The following is a 16977-nucleotide window of genomic DNA, read 5'->3' on the forward strand; positions in this document are numbered from 1 at the left end:
ACATGATTAGTAGGTACTCCGGGTCTCCCCAGTACCCTTCTTTTTGCATAGTGTCAAAGTTGGGAGTTTTGAGGGAAGTAAACAAGGGCTCAACTTTGACACTATGCAAAAAGAAGATTCCCCATCACATCAAACTTGCGGTACATGCATGGTGTACTAAATGTAGACGAAATAAAAAACTAATTGCACAGTTTTGTTGTACTTTGCGAGACGAATCTTTTGAGCCTAATTAGTCAATATTTGGACAATAATTCACAAATACAAACGAAACGCTACAGTGTCGCATTTATGCCAAAATGCCAATTTGACACCTCCCAACTTGGGAAGTAAATTTGGAGGTGAACTAAACATGACCCTACTCTGCCTACACCTACAAGGCTACAACCTAGTACTAGCCAAAGTCAACCTCAGAGTTGGAACACGGGCAGCACCCTGAATTAATTCACAGTATAATTACCCCTTCCTTTTCCTATTCTAAAATTTATTTACAAATTATTTTTTATATTTTGTATTTAGATAGGTGAAAATGTTGTTTCACATTGTTGCTTATATAAGAAATCTCGTGACAAGAAAACATTGCTTTAGCGACTGACACTGTTCAAAACGAATATAGCTAAGATCCGAATATGCATCTACAATTACCGTTGACACTGTTCTTACATCACCCAAATTCTACAAAAATAGGACTACAATTGCTCCGTGGAGTTCTTCTGGAGTCCTTTCCTCGTCAAGCTCGAAACAAAGATCAACCGGACCAGGGCGCTCAAGCTGGACCAGCTGCCGGCCATGCTGCAGAGGACGCTGGGTGCAGATGTTCTCGTCTTCAACACTGGGCACTGGTGGACTCACACCGGCAAGCTCAGGGCGTAAGTCCACGCCATCTCTAACCACGTCCGCTCTTATGTTTCCCAGCAACTTACCCCAAACATCTGGATGCAGGTGGGACCATCTCGAGAGGAACGGGAAGATGGTCGAGATGGAAGGAGAGGAAGCCTTCAACATAGCGCTGAGGGCCTGGGCTAAATGGGTCGACCACAGCATAGACCCCAGCAGAACAAGAGTATTCTTCCGGAGCGTCTCCCCTGAACACAAGAGGTGCTACACATATTTCGAGCAACAATAGAAACACTACAGAAACTACATGAAGTCACTAAATACATCCATTCTACCGTGCAGTGTAAACTGGTGCTACAACCAGACGTTCCCTATCTCTGCTGGAACAGTCGCTCCAGGGTTTCCAAAAAGCCTGGTAACCATTGTCGAGAGGAACATCAAAAGCATGAGAACACCAGTCACATATCTGAATATCACCCACCTCTCAGAACTCCGGATCGACGCACACCCATCGGTATACACAATCACCAGGGAAGGGAAACCATTGACCACGGAGCAGCAGCGACAACCACTCACATATGCTGACTGCAGCCATTGGTGCCTACCAGGGCTACCAGATACCTGGAATGTGCTTTTGCTTGACTCTTTGATGAGACCTCCCTCTAATGTACACTTGCTAGGGTGACGTGAAATACTTTTTTTGGTGGGCAGCTTCACCTTGCTTGGAGTGATAGTAAAGCAGATGGCAAAGAACGAAAAATCACGATATACAGACATTACCACAAAGGTGGCACTTTTACATTCAAGATTGATCATATACCACTAGAATAGCATATAAGCTTAATTCCAACCAAGCAAAAATCCAATTGGCTAAGCAATCAAACAAGTAACTAACCCAAGTGCAGATAACAAGTACCGTGGCAGACATGTCATCATCAAATGTATTTCTTGCTAAAAAAGTCAGCACCAATATTTACAATCTGACATTGGAATACATACTAGTTCAGCACCTCTACAGGTCAATAAAATGCATGGACATAACAAGGGCAGCAAACAGCAGTGTAAGCCCTCCACAACAAAATGGAGATTGCAGCTTACATAAGACCATCAAGAGCTGCTTTCATGCCAGAAAATGCTGTTTGTGGATGCATTTCAGCTAGGTATAAAGCTAGCATCAAACATATTGTAGCAGCAAATTTCTGAACTTATAACAGAGAATGCAACTTGAAGACAGTTAACTTTCCTAGCTACAGTAGCAATTTGACTAAGACCCTATTTGGATCCTTTAGAGCTAACTATTAGCTGCTAAAAATTAGCCAAGAGATAACCCAGCTAATATGCCAGTTAGTAGTCTTAGGTATCACCTAGTTAACAAGCTGCTAGCTGGTTACCAAGGTTAACACAGCTAAATAGTTAAAAGGGGGGTACATAAGCCAAATGGAAAGAAGATGTTGACAATACCAACTTACCAAGTAGTAATTAGCCACTATCCAAGCTTCAAGAAACAAATCTAGTCTGCAAATAAACTAAATTTTAAAGGAAAAGGAAAGCTAATTACAATCATAGATCATACATACAAACTGCCAGCAACTCCCCAAGCACATCTCCACTAATTAAAAGCCAAGATTGAACAGATCACCGGCTAATGATAATAAAGGAATCTCATACGATAATACGACAATTAACAACACACCATAGAGTTAAACGCAACTTCACTTATCTATGTAAATTGAAAACTGCAAAGCAGTCATAAGGAAATACATGTGAAGCATTATCAAGAAACACTAAACTAGCTTCATTTATCCAACATCGAAAATTGGCAGTGCAAACTCATTCCAGAATCCAGATCAGAAGTAGCCACTAGCCAGAATATGCAAGACATCCATGTGAATTCAGCACAACCATTGCAAATCATATGCTCCCAACAGTTGTCACACACCTGAGTCACACATTCACTAGAATTCAATCAATAATTCAGCTGAGTGCATATATAAATATAAAACATACACAATAAAGCATTAAAAAATAGAAATATGATGCTAAATATGTTATTGGGATTCTAAACATACTTATTTAATAAGGCAGGATCTATCAAGTATAGCAAAATGTACTATGCACGATCAAGTATACCAGTTTTGATTACTGCACACAGATGTTGCAGAGCTTTTAAGTGCAAATATATCACATAAATATAGGTTCAGTGAGAAACTGGAAAAAATATTATTAATCAAGGCTAGTAGATTAGATCAATGGAAACCATACTTCTGATGAGACAAAGAAAACAAAAGAAAAGCTCAAAAGAATTCATATATTATCAAGAAAGAAGGGAAGCACTCTGGATACCAGCTTATGTGACCCAAAAAAAACAATGTACAAAGATAGATTTGTATAAGTTACATCACATAGTTATGATATATATAAATACAATGTTAATAAAGAAATAAATAGGCAACTTCACAAACAGCTTATAAACTCGTCATCCATAACACCACGGAAATACTTTGATCAAGCAGCCAGCAAACATATCCAGCAATACACAATGTGGTCATTATATATAGTCAACTGGTAATTGTATACAAGTACGGAATGAGGGAACAGAAGGCATTATTTGAGGCCAGCATCCCAAGCACTGCATGCAAAACTTGATAGGAAATGATACAGTTTTGGAAAAGGATTCAAAAAAATGTGTATGCTAATGCCGGCATACCAAATAGAAGGGAACTTGTGAAGTGTATCAGTGACATGAACACAGAAAAGGCTGTTAAGACACTAGCATGCATCATCAGTAATAAAGAAGACTCCACAATAAGGATGAGTAAACACGAACTAAAAAAGATGTTTAAAAAAAGGACCAACTAGATCTGAGCATGAAGGGATTTAGTTATCAGCTGAGAAAGCAGTTGAAATACACTTAAGCTTTTAAGGAAAAAATGAACCAAGAATTCAAGAAATGTATGCCATAGGGTAATCTCAATCTCAGATGTCAACCGCATCAGTAATTAGTTAACCAAGAAAGTAATACAAAAAGTTTAGTCCAAAAGAAAGCTGAGCAGCCTTGAAGCACTACAATCAAGTAGTAACTGGCAATTTAAGATCAAGATAATAGCTTAAGCAGATTCACATCATCAGTCATCATGATAAAGCGGATCAGGATTAACAAAGCTTGACAATCCCAATACAATCACCAAGACAACAAATAGAATCCAACAATACATAAGTAAGCACATGTAAAAGAAAGTAATGGGTACAAAGGATTGTCACAAAAATAACCAGAGAGATAACAAGCAAAGTGATCCATGCTACCAAGGCAAACTCAAAGGATAACTCATACACCCAAAGGAAAGTTTTGAAACAGGAAAACACAGGACAAAAACAGTTGTCAACAATGGTATGGAAATTAAGGACTACTATGTTAACATCCATGAAACTCTAGGATCCATGCAAACACAACAGTCAAATCAAAAGAATCCAACCTCTAAATCACCGCCACATTCAATAAAAGAAAAAAAAATCATTTCACCAGTGTAATTTGCAAACACACAGTTAATTTCATCCACAGGAAGCTAAAGCAAACAATCTACCAATCAATGCACATTTTACTATGCTTCCAGGTTTCAAAAGGCATACTACAACAGTAGTAAGTTATAAAACTAAAAATCTGTACACTAAGGGTGTAAAGTATATACCTTAGAAGTAAGGCGGCACATTGGGATACATAGGAGGAGCCCTGCCACCTGGCCCAGGTGACATCCCACCTTGAGGGTCCTGGCCACGGAAACCAGACCCTGGAAGGGGGTAGTTCCCTCCTTCACCAAAGGCACCTGCAGGCAGCCCACCTCCTCCCTGTTGCATGCGGTACATGGAACCTCCACCCATTCCAAGGCCGCCATAAGCCCCCATCCCACCAGCACCAAACTGAGATGATCCACCAAACGAGCCACCACCCAATCCACCAGGCCCAAATGCGCCAGGCCCAGCACCACCCAAACCGGTAGGCACCTGGCCTCCCATAGAGCCTAAACCACCTGCGCCTCCTCCACCCATAGAAGATGGCATGTTTCCATAAGGGTTTGGACCCCCAAACCCACCGCCAACACCACCAAATGCCCCAAACGATGACAGTCCACTCCCGGGGCCACCATACTGTGCTCCCATCTGTGGGCCAGGCCCAAGCCCAAGCCCTCCCTGCATGTCCTGTGGACCACCCTGCAACATCTGCTGCTGCTGTTGCTGGTTGCCAGGCCCGGATTGCTGCGATTGCCCCTGCTTGCCCTTCTTCCCCTCTATCGCGAGCTTGCATACAAGCTGGTGGCCGTCAATTACCTTCACCGAGTCCACTAACGAGGCCTGAGCACCCTCAGGCGTCTTGTACACAAAGAGGGCAAAGCCACGGAACTTGCCAGTCTGCTTGTCAAAACCCAGCGGCCCCTCCTCGATCTCACCATACGAGGCAAAGTGCGCAAGGAGGCGCTCAGACGACATGTCGGCAGGGACGTTGCCAACAAAGATCTTTCGGAGGGAGACATCCGCCACGGGAGCACCACCGCTGCCCGCGGCCCCACCAGACGGCCCGCCGGCCGCACCAGCGGCAGCGAGCTGCGTGACGGTCATGCGGCCGTCGATCTTCTTGGAGGGCTCCTTAAGCGCGAGGACGGCAGAGTCGGCGTGGCGGAAGGTGACGAAGCCGTAGCCCTTGGACCGCCCCGTATTCTTGTCGGTGATGACCACGGCCTCCTCGAGGTCGCCGTAGGCGGAGAATATGGAGCGGAGCGAGTCGGAGGTGGTCTCCCATCCGAGCCCCCGCACGAAGAGCTTGCGGAGGGCCGGGTCCCGGTCGGCGGCGGCGCGCACGGCGTCGAGCGCGTGCGCCGAGACGAGCGCGGCGGCAGCCGCGATGTCGGCGAGCTGGTCCCGGGAGAGCGGCTCGAGGAGGCGGAGGACGTCGTCGCGGGTGAGGCCCAGCGCGGCGGCCCCGCCGGCGGGGGAGGCGGTGGCGGCGCCGTTCTCGTCGGGCTTGCGCTTCTTGGAGTAGGGATCCATGGGGGCGACGGCCGACAGGGAGAGAAGAGGATGGCTGGCCAAAACCCTAGCTAGGGTTTGGAGATGTAGCGGCGGCCGGGGTCGGGACGAGAAGGGGAGGTGGGGAAGAGAGGAGGGATCAGCGAGTTTTTATCGACCTGGCAGGATTTCTTGATTGGGGAATCTAAATGGCGCATCGTATGCTAAAAATACACATGGGCGTTGTACTGGGCCACGGCGGTCTCAGACTAGACCGACAAAGGAAGCCCGTTATATTAGGCCCAGAATCTCATGGTAATTCCATTGGGCCTTGGAAGTATTTAACAACAAAGTTAGGATTTGCCGCATGTCCGGCCCATTGAGTCATACATTGTACTGCTTGCTACTGCCCCTAATTTTTAATAAAGTTCACTTTAAAAAGATTAATAAAGTCCACAATTAGGAAAAACATTATAGTTCTTTGACCAGCAATTTATGTAAAATATTATTTCAAGTGGAAACGGTTATACAGAGTTACAAACTGTTTAGCTACTGATGGTCAACATTAAAAAAGAATTGGCTAAGAAGCTTGAATTAAATGGCCATTCGGAAGGATTTCTTTGAAAACAGCTTCACCGCTAAAATTAAAGCTAGTAAAGTAAAAAAAAATAGCTCAGTCAGCTTTAGGTCATTTTTGTCTCAATTTGCAAAACAGATTCACGCTAAAGTATCTTGGTTTATGTGAATAGGTGAAGTTGAACTCGAAATAAACCTTCACAAACAAACGGCCTTTCATTTCTTCATTTTATTATTATATACAATTTGATCACTTGCATGCCGATAGAGTTTTCCAACAGGCAAAATTATCCGTATTGTTTATACTACAAGTACTAGTTGTTGGACGTATCAGCATGCCGTGCATCATATGATGCACAGATTATGAAGAGATGTAGTAAGTGATTTGATATTATACAAAACTTGAATTAGGGAGTGAGGGTATATATGGATCTATTGTTCTATGCAAGATGTCTTCGGGAAAATTTTATGTTGAATTGCATGTTTTAGCGAATTTCCTACCAACAACAATAGGTAGGGGCTGATCTAGACGTTTTCCCACATTTCGAACCTTCCCAATCTCAATCTACATAATTCTTTTTTTAGAATTGGGCTGAAAAATCATCTGCGAACTTGAGACACGTCGCAGGCGAACAAATGAAACCCACAAGATGATTGAGACAACTACATTAAAGACATTGAGAAAAATAGGATGAGACGCACCAGCATCTAGTGGTAGAATAGTACCCTGCCACGGTACAGATCCGGATTTCGATTCCTGACTGGTGCAGATATTTTAAATATTTCCCTTATCAGTTGTTGTATATAATCCTTCCCTTAGGCCCAGTTTGAATGTTGGTATTTAGCCCTGGAATCTGGATTTAGTATTAGGTACCGGCAAATACCCGGTGTTTGGATGGCTTTGATATTAGGGAACGGAATCGAGCGCGAATACCAGAAAATATCCCGCCAGTCTTGCGCAAGCCCGCCCACGATTCCGAGCGCTCTAGCTCAGTATTCACTTGAATCGACGCCTTTTCCCTTCCCCCGCGTGTACCTCTTCATCTCTGCGAACAAACAAAACGCTCTCACTGAGGGGAACGAGCGGGAGCCGACCCCGGGATGCCGCCGCCGCCGCCGCCGCAGGTACCTTCTCTCCATCACCTTCCCGCCTCCCCCACCGCATCCACCCCACCCGCCCACATCCACCACCATCAGGTCCCTCACCGGCGCGGGCGACCACGCTGTCGCCCTCCGCGCACTCCGCTCCCTCCCGGCCATCCTCTCCACTCCGTTCCCTCCCGACCGTCCGCTCCCTTCCATCTGCTCCGCTCCGTTCCCTCCTGGCCGTCCACTCCCTCCCGTCTGCTCCCTGACAACCCATGATGCATCCCTAAGCCCCCTCTCTCATCTATGGCACTCCACTGTAGTACACAGAGAAACCCTAATGATGTATTACATTAATTTTTTAGATTGCTCTCCAAGCGTTAGTGCCTCTTCAGGTCAATTGATGAATTGAAGGTATGCGATTCTTAGTTGCTGTGTTATTGTTGTACGCCATGAAGTTTATGAATATTTTTTTTTTGCAAGCCGCATGTTGTTGTGCTGTTATGTTTAGAATTTTATTTCTTACAAGTGATGCATGTGCATTGTAGCTATACAATGTCAGATCTTGAATTGGTTTCTTATATAACTGAAGAAAATAAAAGAAGAAAGAGGAGGCGAATTATGTTGACAGAACTTTACTTTGAGTCAGTTGTTCTTGGGGTAGCATATCTTAGTTCACAGAGGGGACCAAGGAACTTAGGGTGCTTTAGTGATGATGAGCGCAAGCACAATATTAGGAAAGATTTGCTCAAAGAAATGTATGATGTATCTGAATTTACATGCTATGATAAGTTGCGTTTGACTAAAAGGAACTTCCATGATCTATGCACCATGTTGCGTGAGAGGTATGGTCTCCACGACAATGTATATGTGAGTGTGGAAGAAAAGGTTGCTATGTTCTTGCTAGTAGTTGGGCATGGTCTAAAAATGAGGTTGTTGCGTGGTGATTACAAGCGTTCTTTAGAGACCATCAGTAGACACTTTTCTGATGTGCTGACAGCCATTCTATCTCTAAGTGAGGAGTTCATTAAACTTCCTGAACCTTCTATTCAACCACCTGATGATTACACTTGGAAGTAGTTTGGTAATGCACTTGGAGCACTTGATGTGTCATGTTGATGTGTCTGTTCCTGTGGTTGACTAAGGGAGGTGCAGGAACAGAAAGCAACAAATCACTACTAACATGTTAGGTGTGGTTGATTGGAATATAAAGTTCTTGTATGTGCTACCTGGCTGGGAAGGTTCAGCCTCTGAAGAGTTCTACGTGATGCAATGTGTTGCCAAGATGGATTTGTTGTACCTAAGGGTACGACTCTTTGTCTTGGCATTTTTTTCTTTCATTTGATTGGTAGCTAACTCAGTTGCTTCACAATAGGGAAGTATTATTTAGTTGATGCTAGTTATATCAATGGACCTGAATTTCTTGCTCCATTCAGATCCACTCGGTACCATTTGAAAGAGTGGGTTTCAAGTCAACAACAGCCAAAAACTCCCAAAGAGTTGTATAACTTGCATCATTCTCGTGCTAGAAATGTTGTAGAGAGAACTTTTGGTTGATGGAAGAAAAAATGGGCTATTCTACGCACACAAAGTTTCTTTGACATAAAAGATCAGGTAACAATTGTAAATTTCAGCAGTGCATAGATAGTTTCTTTGACATAACAAAAATTTGAATGGCAATTTCTGACTACTAAATAACATTATTGTAGATTCGAATTATTAATGCTTCCTGTGTGTTACACAACTTTGCAAGGGATAGACAACATGTGATGGATGATTTATTATTGGAAGTAGTGGACGCTGAAGTAGCAACTATGCCAAATGAGCCTGTAGATGATGCTAACTTAATTAGAAATGTTCAAGTCACTAATGAATGGATCACCTTTAGGGAGCAACTAGCTAATGACATGTTTGCTGAGTACCTTGTGCGGCATGGTGATGCCGAGATGGAGTAGGCCGTGTGGGTCATGTTTTGTGTGAAAGAATAGCTATCTTTTGTTGTGAACATCTAGTTGGTTGTGCCTTTTGTACATGCATCATCTGTGGTACTCTATGATATTACCTTACTCTAACTTATGTGGTATTTTGTGGATAGAACCATGGCTGCAGCAAAAGCAAAAAGGATTTACCTCACTTGGACAGATGAGATGGACAATGCATTGTTGGTTGTCCTTGTTGAGCATCACAACAATGGTGATCATGCCTAAAATGGATGGAAGCCACATGTCTACAATGCTGCTATAAAGAATGTACGTGAGAGGTGCAATGTGGAGATCACAAAGGACAATATAATAGCAAGGTGCAAGACTTTTGACAAGCATTATGAGATCATTAGCAAGATACTTTCTCAGAGTGGATTTGGTTGGGATTGGGAGAATAATAAGCTGTCAATTGATAGTGAAGATGTGTGGAATAGATATGTGGAGGTAAGGATATTTTCTCATCTGATTTTATTTTCTGGTTTGTTGTAGTTCTAATACTTGTTAAAGATGTAGGTCTTTAGATACTTTCTGGTTTGTCCTTTTCATAGAACTTGAATTTGGTCTATAAGCATCATGTTGTCCTTACACAAAATTTATGAAAAATGCTATGTTTTTTTTTGTTTTCTGTCACACTTCTGTCTCACTTTTGTGGTAACATGTGCATGTTATGCAGAGTAACAAGGCATCAGCTTGTTACAAGAACAAAGTAGTGAAGAATTGGGATGCACTTAGCACTATTTACTCATCTGATCATGCCAATGGGGAAGGAGCCAAGACTGGTGCTGAAAGTGCTCAAGATTCACTTGAACAAGCTGATGATGTATCCCCGAAGTTGCCCCAAAAGAGGCAGCGAACTGGTGATGTAATTCTATGCATGCTTGGAGATATGAAGACCTCATTCAAAGATGCTTTGAAGTCAACTGAGCCATTACCGCTGCCCCATGTCACCCCTGCTGTTGAAATCTTTGCTGCACTTCAAATGATACGAGATTTTGCTAGGTGTGACATGCTGAAATCTTATGGGAAGCTAATCCTTAATGAGCATTTATTCCAAGCGCTTATGGATCTTCCTATGGCCACGAGGAAGGAATGGCTCTTGATGTTGAACAAGAAGGATGGCAATTGAGGGACTTCATGTCAACTTGTTGCCATGTAATGCTTAAGAACATGTTATCCTAATTAGGAGCTTCTGTTATGATAGGCAAAAACATGTCTTGTGTGATTGTCGACCTATTTAGTATGTTGTAATCTTCTATGGGTACTTCGAAGCTACTGATCTCATATTATTTGCTATATAATGGCTGCTATGTTCATGTGCTTTCATTTTTTTTGTGACTTTTTCATACCTCTCTAGCTATTGATCATTTTTAATAAAGTTTTGTATATATCCAAATAAAGTGATATATAATACTTCCAATATATCCACAATTTACGGAGACTACATTCTCATACATGTAAAATATTGTGTACTGTCTAGACTCTTCAAAACATAAAATTCAATAGTTTGTACATCCAAACAAGAATTGGAATTGGCTGCTACCCTTAGATTCTAACTACCAATTACATACACATCCAAACAACAACATTGGCATTGCACGCCATTTCCATTTCCACTCAGATTTGGTATTCCTACCCCAATACAATTCCTTCACCTCAATACCAACATCCAAATGAAGCGTTATATAAATTATTATTATGATGCTGGGACAACAAAATCAAAGTTTTACCATGCTATCTAGGAAGGAAAGGAAATGAAGTATCGCAAACGCAAACCTTACTGTGCTTGAAACAATAGCAATGCCCTTCCAGTTTGCATTGCAAGGCATGCACAGACCATATGAAGAGCCTTGGTTTTGTCTTTTAGAAAACCAATGTTTTACGCGTCCAGTTTGAGGGAGAAATGAACTCTCATAACTCAAACACGAGAATGGAGACATTAGGTTAACTCCAACCTTTTTTTGGATGTAGTTAATTCCAATCTTAATTTGTCATCTTAAACCAATTAGGTTTGAGGATACTCAATCCCTGCGTCTTCACATTCTACATTTGGTCTAATTCTATCTCCATTTGAAATATAAGTATGTATATTTTGTATAATTTTTTCAAGATAAATTGTTCTGAATTTTTTTAGAAAACAAATAGTTCTGACCTTTTATATCTTTGATGTATACAATCTTTGTTTGTTGTTACATTATCATATTGTCCCATGGCTCATCTTGGAATGGTTTATAGCATAATAATATGTAGTAGTTAATCAACCTGTGGATAATAGATCTTTTTTCCCTTTGAACTAAACTATCTTCACTTGCTCGTTAGCATTTACAAGCAAAAAACTCATTATTAACGTACTTAATTATGGCACAATCCTAGTGACTTTGGACAACCTTCGACTCCCAACTAAATTTTATATGATCAATTTTAATCTTTAATTTAATGAAAGTGTTGTCAAGTATTTCCCTTTTTTTTTGGAAAATGCTACACATATGACTGTCCTGTCCATTCCAACTTGATCACGACACCCCTACGTGAATCGGAAGCGCCATGTGGACCTAGCTTTGTGTTTTTTACAAAGTCATATGTGAGTAGGTGGAATTGGAGCATCTCCAACATATTACTCATATTTCTTCACAATACCAAAAATCTATCATTTTGGTAATGGATGAGCTCCAGTAGACTACCAATCCAATCACCAATACCAATTTTTTTTTAAGATTACCATAAACTCAACTTCTCTCACCTAAAATAGGTGAATGCAACACATCCCCCAATCGATAGTTATTTTTCACGCGTTGTTGCAACGACCTCGCTTTGGCCACCAATGCGGTCATCTCCAGCGGGACAGCTTGCCATCACTACCACCATGGCCCACCCGCACCACTGCAATGCATCATGCGCCACCATGGCACCCGCGCCGACCCACATGCATCGCCTCCTCGCCCGTACCGCGACTAGCCTAGGCCGCCGCTGTGGCCCCTGCTTGTGACCCACGTGTGCCACCGATGTTGCCCCTATCGCGATCCGCACTCTCCACCCCCGCCCCGTTGTGCCCACCCGTGCCCGGCCATTAGCCCGTTGCCATTGCCATGGTTTGCCCGTACTGCCGCCGTAAGATGAAGAGGTGGAGGCGTGCGGGAGTGAAGGGGAGAAGGGAGAGGATAACAGAGAGATAGAGGAGGGATTAAACCCACCAACATGTGGGACCCACAGCTAGGGGAGATGTTGGAGATGGAATTTTTGATAGTCTGCTGTAGTAGTCATCACCAAAAATGCAAAAATAAAACAGTATTGGTGAGGGGGAGAGAAATAGTTTTGCGTATAGGGTATAAGTAATACGCTGGAGATGATCTTAGTAGTGTGCCCATTATTTTGTAGACAAAACAAGGTAAAGCAAAATTTAACGTGAAGATAAAGATTTTCATGTGGTTGATTGTTCATAGTGCATTTTTTTTATTAAAGATGATTTGATTCAAAGGAAGTGGTAGCACTTAGTACACATGCATTTTTTTTGTAATGAAGAAGAGACTACACAACACATATTCTTTGGTTGCATCTTTGTCAAAAAGAAATTGTGGAGCTCGAATGGTTTCGCCATATGGCTTTGTCAACACCAATTGCCACCGGAATCATGTGGCCAATAGATTACTGAGATACTATTTTTGTTGCCCAATGGAAAACAATATTATATGGTGGGTTTGGTTGCATCATGAAAATTGTGAAACAAGGTTTGTTTTGAAAAGGAAACCTGTAAAGTCCACCAAGAGAACCTTTCTACATTCCTTCAAATACCAAGTTTTGAAATCTAAGGGCCGCAAAAGGCTCGCACGTAGGAGATTCATAGATTAAAAATACATATAGGTGTTTTCTAGTCCAAAAATGGCTATGTTTTATATATTTGTAGAAAAAATTGCAACCATTGTTGGAGATTTGACTAAATAGAAAAGCCTATTTGAAGACCCTAAACCATCCATACTTATTTTGATTTTTGAAGATCCCACGCCATCCATACTTATTTTGATTTCTTGATGTTCGTTATGCATTTTTAACCTTGAGAAAAGAAATATATTGTATTCTTTCATTCACTAAAACTCTTCAACTAATTTTCTTGAAAAATATATACATTAGTTAAAATGTACGCAACCTCAAATATCCACTTACATATGCAAATCCATGAAAGCATCCATTCTCAAGCAACACAAACCATTTATTCAATAACATTGAAGATTTCAAAGGCATTGCAGGGATGTAAGGATTGAACTCAAGAAACAAACTTCAAGAGTTAGGTCCTCAATGCACCCATACATGCATAAGTCCCTACGAGGTTTGACTGGACGACCTAATCCTCATTCATTTGCCAAATGACAAGCTAGCTATCTAGCAAATTTAACTTATCACAAATGACATAACCATTGCAACAATTCTTGTATCACCTAGTACCAAGGGAAGTTCAAGTCACCAAGATTACTTCCTGCATCATCGCCATTAGAGATTCCTCCAGCAGAAGAAGCCTCAGGCGTAACTCTAAGACAGCCATCACCTTGTTGCGGAGTAGATAAATCAAACCCCTTGATGTGAGCACCACCGGTTTGGCCTCCATTACCGCTGGTGTTTCCCAACTCAAAATCTAGTTCATAGGTTGAGCTAGCATTTGCATAGTTTTGAGGTGGATGCAGAGAGTTATAATTCTGTGCATTGGAAGGAAGTTGTTGGGGCACTAGATCCATTGGGGATGAAAACTGCGGTGACAGTGATTGAGGTGATGAATCATTTGATGGTGGAGTTTGCAGTGATGGTGGTTGGGATGGTGGTGAAGGTGATATAGGAGAGAATGAGAGTGGGTATGATTTTTTACCACTGATGTCTAGGCCACGAATATTATATTTGAAAGGGTAGGCTTCCTTAGACGTTGGTGCTTGGAGTCGAACAATGGAAGGAGCCAATGGCACTAAAGGACGATGTTGCAGTTTTGGTTGTACCTGTTGTGATGGAAACATCACAGAATATGAACATGAGGAGCCTAACCTTGCTAGCACTTGATGGGATGAGGATGATCCTTGGTGCTGGAAGGATGCTTGCAAAGGTGCCCATGGAGAATACTTTGGTGGTGTAACTTGTGGATGCATTGAGCGCCACCAACTAGGTTGCAATAGTGATGAATCTCTTAGCCGACCATCGGCTTCTACATTGTTATCATGTAGCAAGGTTGTCAAGCGTTCATCAGTCTCTTGCTTGATCCGTGAGAGCTCACGATACATCTCATATAGCTCAGTGGCATCAAGATCATCTTCCTTACCATAAACATACTTGGTCATCCTTGAGGTCTCTTGGATCTCCTTGGTCCATGCGATGTTCTCCTTCTTCCTCTTGTCCTCCATAGCCTTGTCTTTCTCCAGCTGGAACATTTCATTTTGTAAGTTGGTGATTTTGACCTTTTGTTCTTCACTGGTGTCGAACTCAGTTGGCATATCCCCTGAAAGGAAAGCATCAACAATTGGGCTAGCATCTGGGGTGCCGAAAGAGGAAAACCTCTCATTTATGGACTCTAGCACCACAGCAACCCTCGTTCCTGTAAGGGTGGAGAGGTCAGAAGCGGCCTTGAAAATCCCGTATCGTCGCTTGAAGAATGTGAGACTACGGTCTCTATCATCCTCAATGAATCTCACTCCTGACCTCCTACTTCTCCTTGGCATCCTGAAATGGAGAAATGAAAGCTACTACAATGAATATATGAGTAGGCTAAGGAATGTATTTCTTGCTAGAGCAATTGTGTTTTGGTGAGGATGAAGATGCGCACCCCTTGCCTTTATATAGAAGAAATTTAGATACATAGGGAATCAAATCTCATGAGATTTCAAAATGTGAACACATTTCATGTAGAATTCTTACCTCAAGTCACTGAACACTAGGTCATTCTTTTGCACGGAAAAAATAGGCCCACTTGTCTGTGACCATTAGAAAGCTTGTAAATAAAATTGTGGGTAAACTACTGGATTCTTATTGATTGAAATAGCTGTGTACATCTGTTAGCCAATTATTAGTCAAATATTTATTGATTTTTAAAGAAAAAGGCATCTATTTAATGGGATCCTTTAACTATCACATTACCATTTTAAGCAAGTATTGATTAACATCCCTTTTTGTATCCAGCTAAGCTTATCCTACCAATATAAAATATTGTAAATATTCTTGGCATTTATTAGGGATCAAACAAATCTTAGTATAAATTGACCATTAGTTAATAAATCATTTAAATCCAATCTTTTGCATTACCTTTTTGCTATAAAAAATATATCTCAATCATTGGAATCATAATGGTTAATGTGATCTGTCAAACGATTGGATGCATAAAGTACCAGCTTCTAGATATCTCGGCATCAATTGCCAAAGACAAGGGGGTCCGCCCCTCACCATATAAGTGTGCCGACACGAGATGCACACAATATATCTACCACAATTTGACCATATTTTTTCACATAAAGTATTCCAAGTTTATCAAATCTAGAACAAACCCGATAATTGAATATTGTTAACAAGTTTCATACAGTCTATCATATCCTCAAAATTATAATAGTAGCTAGTTATAGTTGATCAGTTTCTTGATCATCTCACCACGGTGCTTATCTCCCCTCACCATTAAGCTATTTCATCAACTCATGATGCTAGCTCACCAACAAACTAACAATATTTGAGAGATGATGCACTTTTGTAAGACTTTGTTAATGCAATTTCCTCTATATTAGTAAATCAAATTCTAAAAATCTGTTGCTTACATCAAACAAAGTTAAAAGGACATGGTCAATTTGTGAAATATTTCTCCTAACTCAACCTTCCTCGTCACATCATTGGCACACTTAGGGCTTGTCCAAGGGAGCTCATGCTCCACGACTCCCTACAATAGATTTTGTAGTCTAAAATAGATTAATGTGCTCAATTTTTTTTTGTCTAATTTGAATCAAATAACTAGATAAGTCTCTCAAACACCAGCTACATGAGTTTGTGCAGCTAGGTATATTCATCTCCAAAAAATCTTGAAACTTAAGCTCTTACAAATAAGCTCTTCTGTTGGTGCCAACCAGTGATGCCAGGCGTTAGACCGCAAGAGCACATTTTGTTACAATTTTGCATTTTGAGATTGCTTGTAATGATGGTAACTCGGAGTCCATTTGCACCATGATTGCATATGCTCCACTAGATATTATCATCTCATTCTTACTTTGGACACATTCATGTGGAACACTTCAATCCACCAAAAACTCATGGAAATTATTAGTTTAAAGCTAATAACTCATATAACAATATGTATACCCTATTTATTCACCGAAAGATTGGTGGTTGAAATTTTGAAATAACGGTCGTCAACAGGTATTTGGGGGTCCATCACCTCAAAGGAAAACCAAATCGAAGACACGAGAATTGTTTCATCAAAGTTCAGGTTCACCACCATGAACTCTACATCTCCATTGAATAGCTTTTAGGATACGAGTCTCTCTTTCAACCCCCTCCT

At 41.5% G+C, this 16977-nt stretch overlaps 3 protein-coding genes across 4 annotated transcripts in view; 1 reads left to right on the plus strand and 2 right to left on the minus strand.

The window, feature by feature from the left end:
* LOC101763686 (protein trichome birefringence-like 42) overlaps window positions 1-1597 on the plus strand; it is a 2845-nt gene extending 1248 nt beyond the window's left edge. The window contains exons 3-5 of the mRNA XM_004969103.3: window positions 685-866; window positions 940-1095; window positions 1177-1597. Of these exons, the coding sequence (XP_004969160.1) occupies window positions 685-866; window positions 940-1095; window positions 1177-1519 (681 nt within the window). The 3' untranslated portion in view covers window positions 1520-1597. The remainder of the gene's footprint in view (window positions 1-684; window positions 867-939; window positions 1096-1176) is intronic.
* A 164-nt stretch (window positions 1598-1761) lies between these two features.
* LOC101763000 (UBP1-associated protein 2C) lies at window positions 1762-6016 on the minus strand. Of its 2 annotated transcripts, none has more exons than XM_004969102.3 (2): window positions 4521-6016; window positions 1762-2789 (listed from the first exon to the last, which is right to left on the minus strand). In XM_004969102.3, the coding sequence occupies exon 1, from the start codon at window positions 5872-5874 to the stop codon at window positions 4522-4524; it is 1353 nt and encodes a 450-aa protein (XP_004969159.1). In that variant the 5' UTR covers window positions 5875-6016; the 3' UTR covers window positions 1762-2789; window position 4521. The 2 variants fall into 2 exon arrangements, with proteins under 2 accessions (XP_004969159.1, XP_004969158.1); XM_004969101.3 differs by having other exon boundaries at window positions 2346-2773; window positions 4521-6012.
* A 7887-nt stretch (window positions 6017-13903) lies between these two features.
* On the minus strand, window positions 13904-15163 carry LOC101769382 (transcription factor RLM1). The gene has a single exon (XM_004971940.1). The coding sequence runs from the start codon at window positions 15161-15163 to the stop codon at window positions 13904-13906; it is 1260 nt and encodes a 419-aa protein (XP_004971997.1).
* Window positions 15164-16977: the final 1814 nt, after the last annotated feature.

This window comes from Setaria italica, chromosome V, assembly GCF_000263155.2.
Source record: "Setaria italica strain Yugu1 chromosome V, Setaria_italica_v2.0, whole genome shotgun sequence".
In the NCBI taxonomy this organism is placed as follows: domain Eukaryota; kingdom Viridiplantae; phylum Streptophyta; class Magnoliopsida; order Poales; family Poaceae; genus Setaria; species Setaria italica.

What these genes read in the sequence shown, in the direction of transcription:
- LOC101763000 (XM_004969102.3), bottom strand. Translation starts at nt 5,874, where the DNA reads ATGGATCCCTACTCCAAGAAGCGCAAGCCCGACGAGAACGGCGCCGCC.
- LOC101769382 (XM_004971940.1), bottom strand. Translation starts at nt 15,163, where the DNA reads ATGCCAAGGAGAAGTAGGAGGTCAGGAGTGAGATTCATTGAGGATGAT.